Source organism: Propithecus coquereli, unplaced genomic scaffold (genome assembly GCF_000956105.1).
Source record: "Propithecus coquereli isolate 6110/MARCELLA unplaced genomic scaffold, Pcoq_1.0 Scaffold84, whole genome shotgun sequence".
In the NCBI taxonomy this organism is placed as follows: domain Eukaryota; kingdom Metazoa; phylum Chordata; class Mammalia; order Primates; family Indriidae; genus Propithecus; species Propithecus coquereli.
In genome coordinates, this window is record NW_012154618.1 from 5,780,808 (window position 1) to 5,796,869 (window position 16,062).

Below are 16,062 nucleotides of genomic sequence, written 5' to 3' on the forward strand. Positions count from 1 at the left end.
ACTTGCTGCTCCACCTTGCACTTTTGTGTTATGGAGATAGCTTCTTTCCTTAAACCTCATGAACCAACTTCTGCTAGCTTCCAACTTCTCTTCTGCAGCTTCCTCACTTCTCTCAGCCTTCACTGAATTGAAGAGACTTAGGGCCTTGCTATGGATTAGGCTTTTGCTGAAGGAAATGTTGTGGCTGTTTTTATCTTCTAACCAGATCACTAAAACTTTCTCCGTAACAGCCATAAGGCTGTTTTGTATTCTTATCATTTGTATATTCACTAGAGTAGCAGCATCTTTAATTTCCTTCAAGAAATTTTCCTCTGTATTCATAATTTAACTGTATTGCACAAGAGGGCTAGCTTTTAGCCTATCTCAGCTTTTGACATACCTTCCTCACTAAGCTTAATCATTTCTAGCTTTTGATTTAAAGTGAGAAACATGTGACTCTTCACTTGAACACTCAGTAGTCATTGTAGGGCTACTAACTGGCCCCATTTCAATACTGGGGTGTCTCAGGGAACAGGGAGGCCCGAGGAGAGGGACAGAGACAGGGAATGGCAGGTTAGTGGAGTATTCAGAACACATACAACATTTACCGATTAAGTTTGCCATCTAATATGGGCACGGTTCATGGTGTCCCAAAACAATTACAACAGTAACATCGAAGATCACTGATAACAGATCACCATAACAGATATAATAGTAATGAAAAAGTTTTGAAATATTGTGAGAATTATCAAAATGTGACACAGAGACAGGAGGTACTGTTGGAAAAATGGCACTGATAGACTTGCTTGATGTAGGGTTGCCACAAAACCTCAATTTGTAAAAAATGCAATAACTGCAAAGCACAGTAAAATGAAGTATGCCTATGTATAAGATTATGAGAGCTTCAAACAGAAATGGTTTTACTTCTTCCTGACCAATCTGGAAGGCTTTTATTTCTTTTTCTTGTCTAATTGCCCTGGATAGAACCTCCAGTACAATGTTGAGTATAAGCCATGAAAGTTGACATCCTTGTCTTATTCTTGATCTTAGAGGAAAAACATTCAGTTTTTCACCACTGCATATAAGCTGTAGGTTTTTCATTAAGTGCTCTTTATTAGGCTGAGGAAGTTACTCTAAGGTATTTTCATATTGAGACATGCTAACACCCTTTGTGTCTTAGTAATAAAACAAGGCTAAGAGCTTCTGACTAAACTTTTCATAATCCTAGAACCCAATCCAAAACTCTAGACTTTTAATCCAGCTTCAGTTATAGGTTAATTTCAAACCTACAATAAAGGTTTGGTTTCCCTAACTCCATAACTTGTCTATAATGTAAGCAAATACCCTTTAAGTACTGCTAGATAAGAATTGTAATGAAAGTTCTGCCAAACCAATCTTGTTTTTTCCTCCTAACAAAACAATATACATCTAAAGGTATTCTGCTTCCCCTCCACCTTCACCTCTACCTCCTGAATCTAAATTTTCTGTATCAGTCCTGAAACTACCTAAAGCTCCCTAACAGGCTATAGGCACCCTGGGGTAATTGTGGCTCAAAGCAAACTACTCTGGGCCTGCTAGATCTCAAATCTCCACCCTTAGGATTCCCTCTGAGACCTGGGAGTAGCAACCTCAACATTTGTGGGCTATTATCTCCTCAAGGCCATACCCCAGGACTTCAACAATCTTAGGGCTTTATTTAAGACAGTCATCTGGAATTACTCTGCCATTCACTAACAATTTAAAATCACCTACTCTAATTCTCACTGCATTTGCTCCAGCAAAAACTCAGAGCAGCTTTATATGCAAGATTTTTAGAACCAAGCTAAAAAGGCAAAAAGCAATTTCTGACATGAATATGTTATATATAAAGTGGCAAAATTTAAAGAATATGAATTACTTCAGGAATGTCTTTTCAGAATGAAGACAAAATAAAATTACCCTTTTGACAATGAAGTTACTTTCTTCATATAAGATCACACTCAGAGGCAGATGAAAGGTAAAGCCAAAATTCTATTTATACTATAGGATCCCAAAGCTAGGTTAACTTTCTTTTCTTTAAAAAATCAAATAAAAATGGTGCCTTGGTAAAAAGAACTGGGTGGGGGTCTAAAAAATGCAATAACAATATAGGCTTAAATTTTTTAAATATTCCTATGCTGCCTTCTTGCTATTTGGCTAAAACATCTTCCCACCCCCTTTAAATCTTCCTGTGTACCAAAAGTTTTGGTTTTTTCCAGATAACAGCTGGTAACTTTTCAGAGTGGGGTATGGGTTATTAAATTTGATTTTTCCTCTGGTACTAACCCTCTGACATATGCTACTAGAATTTTATTAATATTGATAAAACCCCTTTTAAAAACAAATATATCTTGGAAAAGTTAATTGTATATCAACTTTCAATGAAGCCTCAGGGAAGTGAGGGTAAGAGGGAGGAAAAAGGGAGGAAAGAAGGGAGAGAGAGAAAGAAAGAATTTAAGTAACAAAGAATGTGTATTAGCCCTTCTAGGGCTATTAGAAGAGGATGAGGTAACTATGCCTTAAGTGAAGTAGGGAAGGAAACTAGTCAGAAAGTTTTAGATTTAAGTAAATAAAATAGGAACAAAAGACTTTTACTGGAGATTGCATACAGCCCAGGTAACAAAACCCACATACATGTGTTATACTTGTCCCACAGTCAGATACTAACTTATAGGGCATATCGAAGTAATACTATGGGTGACACACATAATACCTCTGTGAGGTTTTTTTAAAAAGTTATCAGTAAGTCAGAAATGAATATGCAGAAAGCATGAAACAAAATATAATCAAAAATTTCAAAGCTCCACTCCAAATAGTTACTAAAAAAAGTCTCTTTATTCCAACGTTAAAGGTTTTTGCCAGGTTTCCAATGGGGGTCTCTCAAGGAGCACATCCAGTAGGTGAAATAATTATAAAAGCCACATATTTATCAGTATTTAACCCAGGTGGCCCAAAATATACTCTATGCTCTAATTTAAACTCCAATACAAGGTTTTACTTTTAGAATCCTCACAGCTATCATTTCTTAGTCTTTTTTGCTATGCTTAACTAGTCAGATACTTCCAGTAATCCATCCAGATCTTTAATACACCAGAAGTATAAGGCAGAGTCTTTAAAATGGAAGATCTCCTGCTGAACTGCTTTGCCACTAACTAGCAAAATCTTTGACTAGACCACTGGACTGTGAGTTCTAGAGTTTCATCCTTCACTCAATATTAAAGCCATCATCTACTGTACATGCACCAAATGCTAGGCACTGAGGATAAAAAATTGAGCCAAAAAGTATTCTTGCCTTTGAGGCAGTCACAGTCATTTGGCAGAAAGAGACAATACGAACAAATAATTACAATGTTGCCTAATCAGTCTTACAATAGGAGATATGAACAGAACATTGTGCAAACAAAATGGTAAAAGCCACTAAGTCTGCCTGAAAGACTATGCTAAGCCCTTTCAAGAGGATGACATTTAAACTCATGTGCAATGAGGCAGTTGGGCTAGTCAATCTATTAAAAAAAAGATGAAGGTCATGAGATCCTGGTTTGTGAAAAATAGCTGGTGCAGACAATTCCAGTTTGTTGGTTATAAAATCTAATCTCTATATCGAAAAGAGAATATTTTACTCCTATGATTCTCATGTTCTCTCCCAATCTTGTTCAATTATTTCTTTTCTCAGTAAATGGTAATACCATCTAAAACTTAACTATCTACAGCCAACTATTACCCAATTTCTACTGACTCTATTCCATACTCTTTGTCTACTGTCTCTACAGCCACCAACATCTCACACCCAGATTACTGCAACAGCCTTCAAAAGGATTTTCACGCCTCTGGTATCCCTTGTCCCAACCAACCAATTCTTCACGCTGTAACCAAAGTGATCTTTCCAAAACACAAAGCTGATCATATGAAAAGTCATCTTAAAATCATTCAACTGTTCCCTGTGAGTCTCAGGAAAAGTTCAAACTCTTCAGCAAAGTTGACAAGACTCTTCAACATCTGGCCTGGCTTACTTAATGCTACAATCTTTTATACTCATACTGACCATCTTGTAGTATACAGTGCTCACTCACCTCTGCAGAGCCTTCCAAGACTCCCTTCAAAGGGAAATCCCTTTTGACCTTCCAAAATAATCTTTCAGTACCCTCTGCTTCTGCATTACCATACTTACCACATTATACAGTAATTTAATTACCTGTATAACTCTGAGTTCCTTAAGGACAGAAACTATCCTACACTCTCCTATATTTCCCATGTAAAGCATTCTGTCTGTCTAGCACTGACATATAGTTCATGCTTAATAAATACTTGCTGAATGCATGCATGAATGAATGAACAAATTACAAAGAAAGAAAAATTCAATGCCCTCCCATTTGTCACATATATTACCTACTTTTCAGAAACCTTATCCTTTAACAAGACCATATTTAAACCATAAACCTATCACAATTTAACCTGTTTTCAGGGACAGAAATAAAGGCAGCTATATCTAAACTCAAAATTCAAATAAGCTTTAAAAACATATTTACTTCTTCCAGTTTAGACAGTGTAAGTTTACTGTTTAAGTCATATTTTGGAGCAAATACATATATATCAGAATCATGATAGAACTATGCATTTGAAAAATAAAATTACAACTAAGTATGCACTATTACATTATTTTCACTGGTAAAATAGTGAGTTTGCTTTTTGTATGAATTATTTTAGCGATAGAAAGGCCTTGGAGTTCTAATCCATATGGCTAGTCTCTAGGCAGAGACCTAGAGAGGGCCAGTGATTTGCCCAAGGTTCCACAGCTGATTTACAAACATAGGCAGGACTTAAGCTCAGATGTACCAATCTGGAGGCCTGTGCTTGTACTACTCAATCAGTACCTTCCAATCATCATTAATGAATGAATTCTAGAACAAGCCCTGGCATATAGTAGGCTCCCAATAAACATTTGTTGAATGAGTGAACAATCATGCCTAGAGCATTGAAAATATACCTGGGACTATGCTAGACATTTTCATATTTATCAGCAAATTTTATCCTCCCAATATTTTTGTGTGGTAGACTGTACACTCTTCATTTTCCAGACCAAGAAACCAAGGTTCCAAAAAATTAATGGCTTACACAATAAGCATGCTTATTGAGTGATAAAGCCAGGTCAAAACCCAAATTTTCAGAACATCTAACTAAACATAATTGAAAGCTGCACCTCATCACTGACTCACCGATTCTTTTCCAGCTCATTGTGTGTAGATCTAAAAAGAAAAAAAACAGAGCATTAGCCACGCTTTGTTGCTAAGGCCATAGAAAGGGGGATTAGTTTAGTTACTACTATACCACACCCAGAGAATTTATTTAACAATGCAATATATGGTCATACTTTGACAATCTCACTCAAGAGGAAACAGTCTGCATTCTTTAGGATTGTTCATTCAGATATGTTGTTTTCAGTTAACAATGGAGTTTCGTTGTTATTTTATTAAAATTAATACTAGCATATTTGCTCCTGCCTACTTCTAGCATCCTACATTTCGTTGATCTATAGACACTACATCAGAAGTTTTAACTTAAACATGGTCCCATTTTTGTTTAAAAAGAAAAGACAAAGGTATGTGTACTTCTATGTCCTCCTCTATCTCCACTTACCCATTCCTAAACAGAAAAAGAAAATTTAGCTAGCACAGACGCTAAAACAGCCTTGCCTTAACTGCTAAGTGACACAGGCAAATCCAAGCCTGCCTGCCTTTTGTGTGGAATATATAATAACAAGAAGCAGCTATGCAAGGAAGAAAATATATGAATATAAATAAAGAAAAGAAGATATATTAGTCAGATCAAGAAACAGGATTTACAAGACTGGACAACATAGCAATGGTTGTTTTCTTTTGGTGACATTTTTTGTTTTGCTTTTCAGGATTTTTGGGGTTTTTCTTTTTCTTTTTTTCTGAGACAAGAGTCTTGCTTTGTCGCCCTCGGTAGAGTGCAGTGACATTATCACCAGTTCACTGCAACCTCAAACTCCTGGGCTCAAGCGATCCTCCCATCTCAGCCTCCCTAGTAGCCGAGACTATAGGCATGAGACACCAAGTCCAGCTAATTTTTCTATTTTTAGTAGCTACGGGGTCTTGCTCTTGCTCAGGCTGGTCTCAAACTTCTGGTCTCAGGTGATCCCATTGCCTCAGCCTCCCAAAGTGCTAGGATTACAGGCATGAGCCACCTCGCCCAGCCACTTTTCAGTATTTGTTATAATACTTCCACCTACTGAATAAGCACAGTGTCTACTGAACAGTGGGCTAAGCAGTTAACATAAATCATTTTATGCCTAAAACAACCTTTGTTTTGTAAACAAGAATACTGAAATTCAGAGAGGTCAAGAGACGTACTCTTGTCTTGAGAATGCGAGCAGGAGCCATAATTTAAGCCCAGATCAATCTTACAACTCCAAATTCTTAACCACATGATGAGAAGCAATACTGAATATAGGTTAAGGGCACAGACTCTGAGGCCAGACTGACTGGATTCAAATACTGTGTGGCTGTGGTAAAGTCCCTTCATTTCTCCAAGCTCAGTTTCCTCATCTATGAAACAGGAAAAATAACAGTACTTGTCTCATATGATTGCTATAAGGACTGACAAGTTTACACTTAACAGCAAAACATAATGAACTCCACATAAAGTTAGCTACTATTAGAATTATTTTACTAGTTCCCTTGAATGAATACCTGTTACTTTTGCTATAATTTAGCATTTACAACAACAGGGATTTTACAAAGGAAAATTTAAGTTTCTGTCACAAGAACTAAAACTTTAATCATTTTACATATTCTGGTTAACATCAAATGCCTTCAGAATTATTACATCACTGATTGCTTTAATCTGACATATTATTCCAATGGATATTTAATAACCAGATTCCCAAATCTTGACACTAATTTTTGCTGGCCTCGTAATTTGGAGAAATTTTACCCACTATCCTAGTTCAAGAGCCAAAGACTTGAGTTACTGTCTCCTGTCCATCTTTTGCTTTATTAACAGTTTCAGAAAATCCAAGTGACATGGGATGAAAAAGACTGATGTTCATTTTAAAGAGATTATCTTAATAAAAGGACTTCTCCCTCAAAGGAGGTAAAAAAGAGTCTTAGGATGTTTCAAGAGTCCAGCCAAATTAATAGCAAATATATGTACAATTCAGATGGAAGAAATTATAAAAACACAGAACCTGTATTTTAATAGAAACTCAGCTCAAAACTCAATAAATGACAATAAAACCTCTATCATCATATAAATATTTATTAAAAGTTTTGATGGTTAAATTCTTTTTTGTTTTAAAATAAAGTGTTTTAGTAAATCAGTAAGTTAGAAGACAGAAAAAGCATATTGAAAGAGATTTAAAAGAAAAAGTATCATTCAAAATTTGAATGGGTCATCAACAATGAGATTTCCCACCCCCTCTTGGCTGAACAAGTTTTGGTTTAATTGCCTTACTGAAAAGAAAACTAAGGATAACAAAAACAAAAGACAATGCACATATAAAATACCAGTGTAAGTAATAAACAGAAACATTGTATTTAGAGAAGAGCAGACTGTTTACCATAAACTTATTCTAAACAGTCTGGCAATCCCACCAATAGTCATAAATGCAAGAGATAATATACCCAACAATAACCAATTGTTGAATTCCAATATTATATTGAGTCTATTATCAAAGCTAGCTCCAAAAGAACATAATCTGACCCACTGCTGTGAACAAAATTAAAACAGCAGGTTCTTCCTACCTCTGTCAAACAGACTTTATTATTTATCTTTAAAAAAAAAAAAAAAGATAGCTAAGAATATAAACCTTTTCACCAAACCAGGAAATGCATGCCCATTTAGTTATACCACCAGCAAAATTAAACATTTCCAAATAACAAGAAACAAAAATGATCAGAAATATACTAATCATTACCATATTGCCATGTTCTTCCAATCTTTTTAAATGCATCAATAGTGTTTACTCCTATTTTGATGGGTTTTTGCCTATAATGTCAAATCAACAAACAATGAGAATACCTTCAATGTTCAAGCCTTTCTTAGGCTACAGGAAATCAAATACAGTCTTCGGTTGGTAAATGAACACATGTAAAGGAGTAATTATAACTCAAGGCAAAATAAATATACAAAGAAAGTTGTAAAGTGTTGTGGGGGTTCAAAGGAGGCAGAATTTACTTCCAAACAGAGCTGTAAGGAAAATTTTAGAAAAAGGTGGCATTTGGTCTGGGGCTCAAGTGACAGGTACATGTGCTATCCAAGCAGATTCTGGAACTGCTAAAGAGATGCCATTCCAAGTGAAAGAAATAAGATAAGTAAACAAGCAGAGTTGTGAAGACCAAAGCAAAATCACAGAAATACCCATAGTGTTAGAGGGAAAAAGTCCTCAGTTTAATATTAACTCTGTCACGCACACTAGCTGTGTAACGTTAGGACATATTATTTAACCTCTCTGATTCAGTTTCCTCGTTTGTAAAACTGGCATATTACACCATACCTTGGCTGGGTTACTATGAGAATTAGAGAAAAATATGAAAAAGCATCTACCATATAATAAGCATTCAATAAATGTTAGCTGTTAGTATTTTTACTATTTTTTACAGGACTAAAAATATACTACCCAGAACATTATTAAGTATACTACATGGGACAACAAATTAATAAGTTCTCAATAACACTTAGAATTAGCCTGGAAGTAGGCTGAGCATGGTGGCTCACACTTGTAATCCCAGCACTCTGGGAGGCTGAGGCAAGAGGATCCCTTGAGCTCAGGAGCTGGAGGTTGCAGTGAGCTATGATGATGCCACTGCACTCTACCCAGGGCAACAGAGCGAGACTCTGTCTCAAAAAAAAAAAAAAAAAGTAGTCTGGAAATAAGCAACCAACCAACCATAATGCTGAAAAGAGAAAATGAAAGAAAAGACAGGGGACTGAAACCACATCATTTAATCAGTTATGAGGACAATACAAGATTTAGGAATATGACGGAGAGAAAGATGCCTAATTATATATGTATACAAAATAATAATCCAAAAATAATAATCCAAACGGTGCTGCCAATAAACAAGTAATTAAACGTATCATACACTAGCATACTCAGAAACAACCCCTTTGATTCTCTGAGCATGTGAGTCCAACCAAGCCCTTCCAATAACACACCACAGAAATATTCAATTATGATAAACTCCCTGTAAGGTTGAGATGTTCTGAATAATCCATCTGGTTAGCCCACTTTTCTTCTCCAAATAAAATGCACCTCTGAGAGCAAACACTAATGAACTGTCTTCCTTTCAGACACCCTTATTCTGAATGCTTAACAACTTCCAAGGACAGAGAGAAAGACCTTTCTACCAATTTATCGTTGAATCACAGGTAATCTTTTTCACAAATAACATCCCCTTAAGAGAGACATCCTAATGTATTCCCTATTTGAATGGGAGTCATTATCTCAACTACATATGTGACTTTTCACTGACTACAACATAGCTCTAATACATAACTTCTAATTCTTTAGGGTGTAGTTTGGTGGCCGTCAATGAAACGAAGCATAGAATTGAAACTGCACAAAATAGTACAGTTTGGCTCAAGAGTAGTACTGCCGGGGAAGGAAAATAAAAGCCACCATTCTCAGAATTAATACTTTCTTCTAGAGAAAAGACCTCTGTCTTTGTTGAATTAATGAGCCAACCTCCAATTTGTTAACATTTTCATCTCAGTTAGTTTCTAATTCTAAAGTGCCTCACGGATGCTGCCCTCCACACAATGAAAAGAACACATTCTATGAAGCTAAATGAGTATCTTCTAACTGGTATCCTAAAGCTTACAATATGCTCAAAGCACAAGGAAAAAAGAAAAATTTCAGCTATAGTAGAGCAGGGATCTCTCAAGTACATACCTAAAGGAGGTTGAAAAAGAAATCTACTAGAATTAGAACAGTAAAACTTCTATTTATATTTATTATTAGTCTTTCAAAATGGTAGTTTTATACATTTGTTTCCATCAAAAGGTATATCTCATTTAAAAAAAAAAAACATTAAAGATGGTAAAACTTGGAATACTATAAAGTTTCAGGAAAAATGCCTCATAAGAAATGTATTCCTTCTACCTTAACAGTGACAAAAACATAAAAATCACAATAACTAAGCCCATAAAAAGTATCCAAAAAGGATACACAACAATAACTACAATCAACAACCTTTTCCCTTAAAATGCACGTATCGAAGTTGAATATATGCATACCTTGTGGCTCAGCATTTCTACTCACAGGCATATACCAAACTGTCATGCAAAAACATGTATTCACCTCCACAATTTCAACATAATGTTGAATGAAAAAAGCCAGATACGCACCAAAAAGTAAACACTGCATAACTCCATTCATAAAAGGTCAAAACTGGCAAAACTGATTTGTGGTATAAAAAGTTGGAATAGTCGTTACCTGAGGGAGGGGGTGACAGTGACTGGAAAAGAGGAGAGAGGCTTCTGAAAAGAGTTTATAATATTTTATTTCTTCACTTTTGTGAAAATTCATTGAGCTGTACACAGGATTTGTATATTTTGTATGTACATTTTACTTCAATAAACAAAAAAATTTACAAACTGAATTATGTGAAAATCAATTCATATTTCAAATATGGCAAACACCCCGACTTAAGTTTCTGACAAATTTTATGGCATACTACATAAACACCTCTAAGATATGCACTTTGTAAAGAATAATTTTTAATACATTTAAAAGTAATCAAATCGTAACAGTAAGTTCTCTAACCACAGTGGAATTAAATTAGAAGTCAGTAACAGTAAGATAATTAGAAAAATTCCAGTATTTGGAACATAAACCACAAATCAAAGAACTGCAGAGAAATTAGAAAACATTCTGAACTGAATAATAATAAAAACACAACACATCAAAATTTATTGGATGTAGCTAAAGCATCCTTAGAGAGAAATGTTTAGCTTTAAATACTTATACAGGGAAAAAAGAGTCAAAAATCAATAGTCTTTCTCCTTAAGAAGATAGAAGAGGAGCTTCTTAACCCCAAAAGAGGAAGGAAATAATGTCATCATAAGTCAAAGAACAAATCACAAATAAATTAGAAAATATTTTCAACTGAATGATAAAGAAAACACAACATATAAAAATGTGTTAGCTATGGCTAAAGCAGTGCTTAAAGTGTTTAGCTTGAAGTCCTTATGTTTGAGGGTGGAGGGTCAAAAATCATTGATCTGAGATTCCACCTTATGAAGCTAGAAAAAGGAACAAACTAAATTGAAGAAGTTGAGCAATGGTTCTCAACTGTGGGCAGTTTTGTCCACCAAGAGACATTTGGCAATGTCTGAAGACATTTTTGGTTATCACTTCTAGGGCAAAGCTACTAGCATTTTGTAAGGAGATACCAAGGATGCTGCTGAACATCCTATTATGCACAAAATAGATTTATCTAACTCAAAATGTCAATAGTATTGAGGTTGGGAAACTCTAGAGGAAAAAAATAATAAAACCAAGGACACAAACTTTAAAAATAGAAAAAGGGAAACAACAGTGAGTATCAATGAAACTGAACGGTGACTTTATTAAAAAAACTCAATAAAATTGATAAACTACTTTAAAGGCTGATGAAGATAAAAGACAAAAAATACAACACAAAAAAACAAGTATTAGCAATTAAAGACTGTATTATGTATCACTACAGATCCTACACATATCAAAAGGATGAGGATATTATGAACAACTTTACGTCAATGATATATTTATCCATATCATCTAAATTCGACGACTTAGATGATATGGACAAATTACTTGAAAGATACACATTACCAAAACTGACTGAAGAAGAGAAAAACTATGAATAGCCTTGCATCTATTAAAGAAACTGAATTCATAATTTTTTTTAAAAAGCTTCCCACAAAAATACCTCAAAACCCGTAAGTCTTCATTAACAAATTTTACCAAGCATTTAAAGAATAAAACCAATTATACAAAAATTTTTCCAAAAGTAGAAGAGGAGGAAACACTCCCCATTTTATGAGGCCAGTATTACCCTGATACCAAAACCTGACAAAGAAATTACATGGAAAAACAACAACAAAAAAATAGACTAATCTCTGATAAACACAGATACAAAAATTCTTAACAAAATATTTCCAAATCAAACCCAACAACATATAGAAAATATCCTAGTTCCTGGGAAAGAGCTTCTAAAACCTTGGAATTTTCCAAGTAGTTAGGAGTGTCTTAGTTATTCATGGTAGGCCCTTGGACCACATGTGAGTTTATACTAAGATGACCCAGAATGGGGGCTGGTCAAGCCAGAAAGACCAACCATGTGATTAGAGGGTTGGGGCTTTGAGTCACTGAGACTGGCCCAACCTCTAGGGAGTGGAGAGGAACCAGGGATTGACAATCACATACATGGCCAATGATTCCTGCCTATGTAATAGTATCCCAGTAAAAACTCTAGAACCTGAGACTTGGGCGAACTTCCTGGTTGGCAAACATAGTGATGTGCTATGAGGGTAATGCATCCTGATTCCATGGAGACAGGGCACAGAAGCTCCATGTCCAGGACCCTCCCAGATCTCACCCTATGTGTCCCTTCATTTGGCTGGTCCTGATCTGTATCATTTATAATAAAACATAAATAAAGCACTTTCCTGAGTTCTGCAAGTAGTTCTAGTGAATTATTAAACCTGAGGGGAATGTGGGAACTTCTGAATTTACAGCCAGTTGGTCAGAAGTGAGGGGGGCGTGAGGACTCTTACACTGTGGCTGGCATTTGTAGTAAGGACAGACATGTTGGAAACTAAACTATTAAACCTGTGGAGTCTGTGCTTAACTCTGGGTTGTTGGCATCTGTATAGCAGTAGTACAAAATACATGACCAAGTAAGGTTTATTCCAGTAATGCAAGGCTGATTTAAACTTCAAAAATCAATCAATGTGAAAGGATGGGTTAAAAACCTAGCTATGGGTACAATTAACACTACTCTGGTAATGGGCACACTGAAAGCACCAACTTAAGCATAATAAAAGGTATCCATGTAACAAAAACATTTTACCCCCTAAACATTTTTATATAAAAAAAAAATCAATGTAATCCTCCATATTAACAGAATAAAAAAGAAAATCCACAGTATTATCTCAACAGATGTGGAAAAAGCACTTGATAAAATTTAGCATCTATTCATGATAAAAACTTAGCAAATTAGGAAAGAAAGGAATTTTCGGGGGCGTCTGGGTGGGACCCCTCCCCCTTGGCCACCCCGTGAGGCTGGGGGACCCCACCTGCTGCAGCCCCCTCAAAAAAAAGAAAAGAAAGGAATTTCCTCAACTTAAAAGGCATCTAGGAAAAACTACAGTTATCATACTCAGTGGTAAAAGAATAGACAGATTTGTTTTCAAAGATCAGTACAAAGGCAAGGATGTGCACTCTCACCACTTCTATTCAGCACTGTACTACAGGTTAGAGGTCCCAGCCAGTGAAATAATGTAAGAAAAATAAATATCATACAGAATGGAAACGAAGAAGTAAAAAAAAGTCTTTATTTGCAAACATCATTATTGTCTATTTGGAACATCCTAAGGAATATACAAATTACTGGAGTTTAGCAAAGTCAGTTTACAAGATAAATATGCCAAACTCAACCGCCATTTACAATAGCATCAAAGAACACTTAAGGATAAATTTAACAAAGTATGTGCATGACCCACACTCTAAAAATCCACAAAATATTGCTGAAAATTAAAAATCCCTAAATAATTACAGAAACGTACCATGTTCATGAATTAAAAGATTCAATAGTTAAGGTATGTCTCCTTAATCTATAGATCCAACGCAATCCCAATCAAAATTACAATAGGCTTTGTTGTAGAAATTGACAAGCTGATTCTAAAATTTATGTAAAAATGCAAAAGACCTAGAATAACCAAAGGGACTTTTGAAAAAGAAGAACCAAGTTGGAAGACATTCGCTACCTGATTTCCTGACTTACTAGAAAAACTACAGTAATTAAGACAGTATGGTATTAGAGTAAGGATGAATACTTAGATCAAGGGAATAGAACAGAGAATCCAGAAATAGACTCACACATCTATGGCTAACTGATTTTTTACAAAGGTGTCAAGGAAATTTAATGTAGAAAGTATGTATACTTTTCAACAAATAGTGCTAGAACAACTGGATGTCCATTTGCAAAAACAAAATTAACTTCAACCCTGACTTCACACTTTTTACAAAAATTAACTCTAAATCAATTTTCAATCTAAATGTAAAACCTAATACTATAAAACTACTAGAAGAAAACGTAAGAGAAAATTTTTGTGATCTTGAATTATGCAAAGATTTCCTAAGATATAGAAGCATGAACCACAAAAAACAAACACGATAAATCAGAATTCATCAAAACAAAAAACTCTTCAAAAGACAGTTAAGAAAATGACAAAGGCAAAATAATGAGTAGGAGAAAAATATTTACAAAACATATATGTAATGAAGTCTTGTATCAAGAATTTACAAAGAACTCTTACAACTCAGTAACAACTCAGTAAAAAAAAAAAAAAAAAAATAGGCAAAAGATTTGAACAGACACTCCACCAAAAAAGATGTATCAGTAGCAAACAAGCATATAAAAAGATGCTCAGGGTCATTAGTCATATAAGGAAAATGCAAATTAAAACACAGTGAGATACTATGACACACCCATCAGAACAGCTAAAATTAAAAAGACTGACAATATCCAGTGCTATCCACTATGTGGAGCTACTGGAAGTCTCACACAGTTAGTCAGAAAGTAGAATGAGGCCAAGTGTGGTGGCTCACACCTGTAATCCCAGCACTCTGGGAGGCAAAAGCAGGAGGACTGCTTGAGGTCAGGAGTTCAAGACCAGCCTAGGCAATACAGCGAGATCCCATCTCTACAAAAAATGTAAAAATTAGCTAGCTGGGTGAGGCGGCATGGAGGCTGAGACAAGAGGATTGCTTGAGTCCATGAGTTTGAGACTACAATGAGCCACTGCATGCCAGCCTCGGTGACAGAGTAAGGCCCTGTCTTTAAAAAATAAATAAGTAAAATTTTTTTTTAAAGAATGTAAAATGGTATGGCCACCATGGAAACCAGTTCTGCAGTTTCTTTATAAAGTTATATATACACTTACTATATGATCCAGCAATTACACTTCAGGTATTTACCTAAGAGACATGAAAATACATCCACAAAAAGACCTATTCATGAGAGTTCATAACATCTTTGTCATAGCTAAAAATGATAAGCGACCAATGTCTACAGACCAATGAATGGATAAAAAATTATGATATATCCATACAATGGAGTATTACTCAGCAATAAAAAGGACTGAACTACTGATATTGAACATGAATGAACCTCAAGACATTATACTAAATGAAAGAATACACAAGAGTATATAGATATGACTCGACTTATATGAAATTCTAGAAATGGTAAAACTGCACTAACAGAAAAGAGATCAGAGGTTGCAAGGGACCAGAGGTGAAGAGAGGAAAGACCATGAAGGGTCACGAGATAATGTACTGGGTGATAGACACTGTCTATATAATAATTGTGTTGATGGTTGCATGACTGTATACGTCACATCCTTGAATTATACACTAAAAATTGGGGAATTCTGTTATATGAAAATTATACTTCAATAAAGCTTACTTTTTTAAAAAAAGTAATAAGCCTTATCATGAAATTGAGGCAATAATTTACCACAAACTACTCAGGGATGACAGTAAAATATCAATTCCTTATTGTAGGAGACTAATAATACAAATTACTAAGAAGTGTACAATTTGAAAACATCATTCCTTAGGGGAATATCTGCTCTCATGTACTTTATTTAGAAATATGAAGGCAAACAGAAGAAACTGCTAAAATATTAGAAATGGTAACCTCTAAGAAGCAAAAATTGGATGAGAGATAGTGCAGAGGAACTGTTATATTTCTTTATAAGCTATTTGGTTTCAATTGACTTTTAAAATTATATACATATATTACTTTTTAAAAATGTTAATAAGAATGAATTTAA

General features: G+C 35.0%; 1 protein-coding gene across 1 annotated transcript in view; it reads right to left on the reverse strand.

Moving 5' to 3' along the window:
* Nucleotides 1-16,062, reverse strand: part of MXI1 (MAX interactor 1, dimerization protein) — a 75,363-nt gene that overhangs the window by 31,328 nt on the left and 27,973 nt on the right. The window contains exon 3 of the mRNA XM_012663912.1: nt 5,211-5,240. Within this exon, the coding sequence (XP_012519366.1) occupies nt 5,211-5,240 (30 nt within the window). The remainder of the gene's footprint in view (nt 1-5,210; nt 5,241-16,062) is intronic.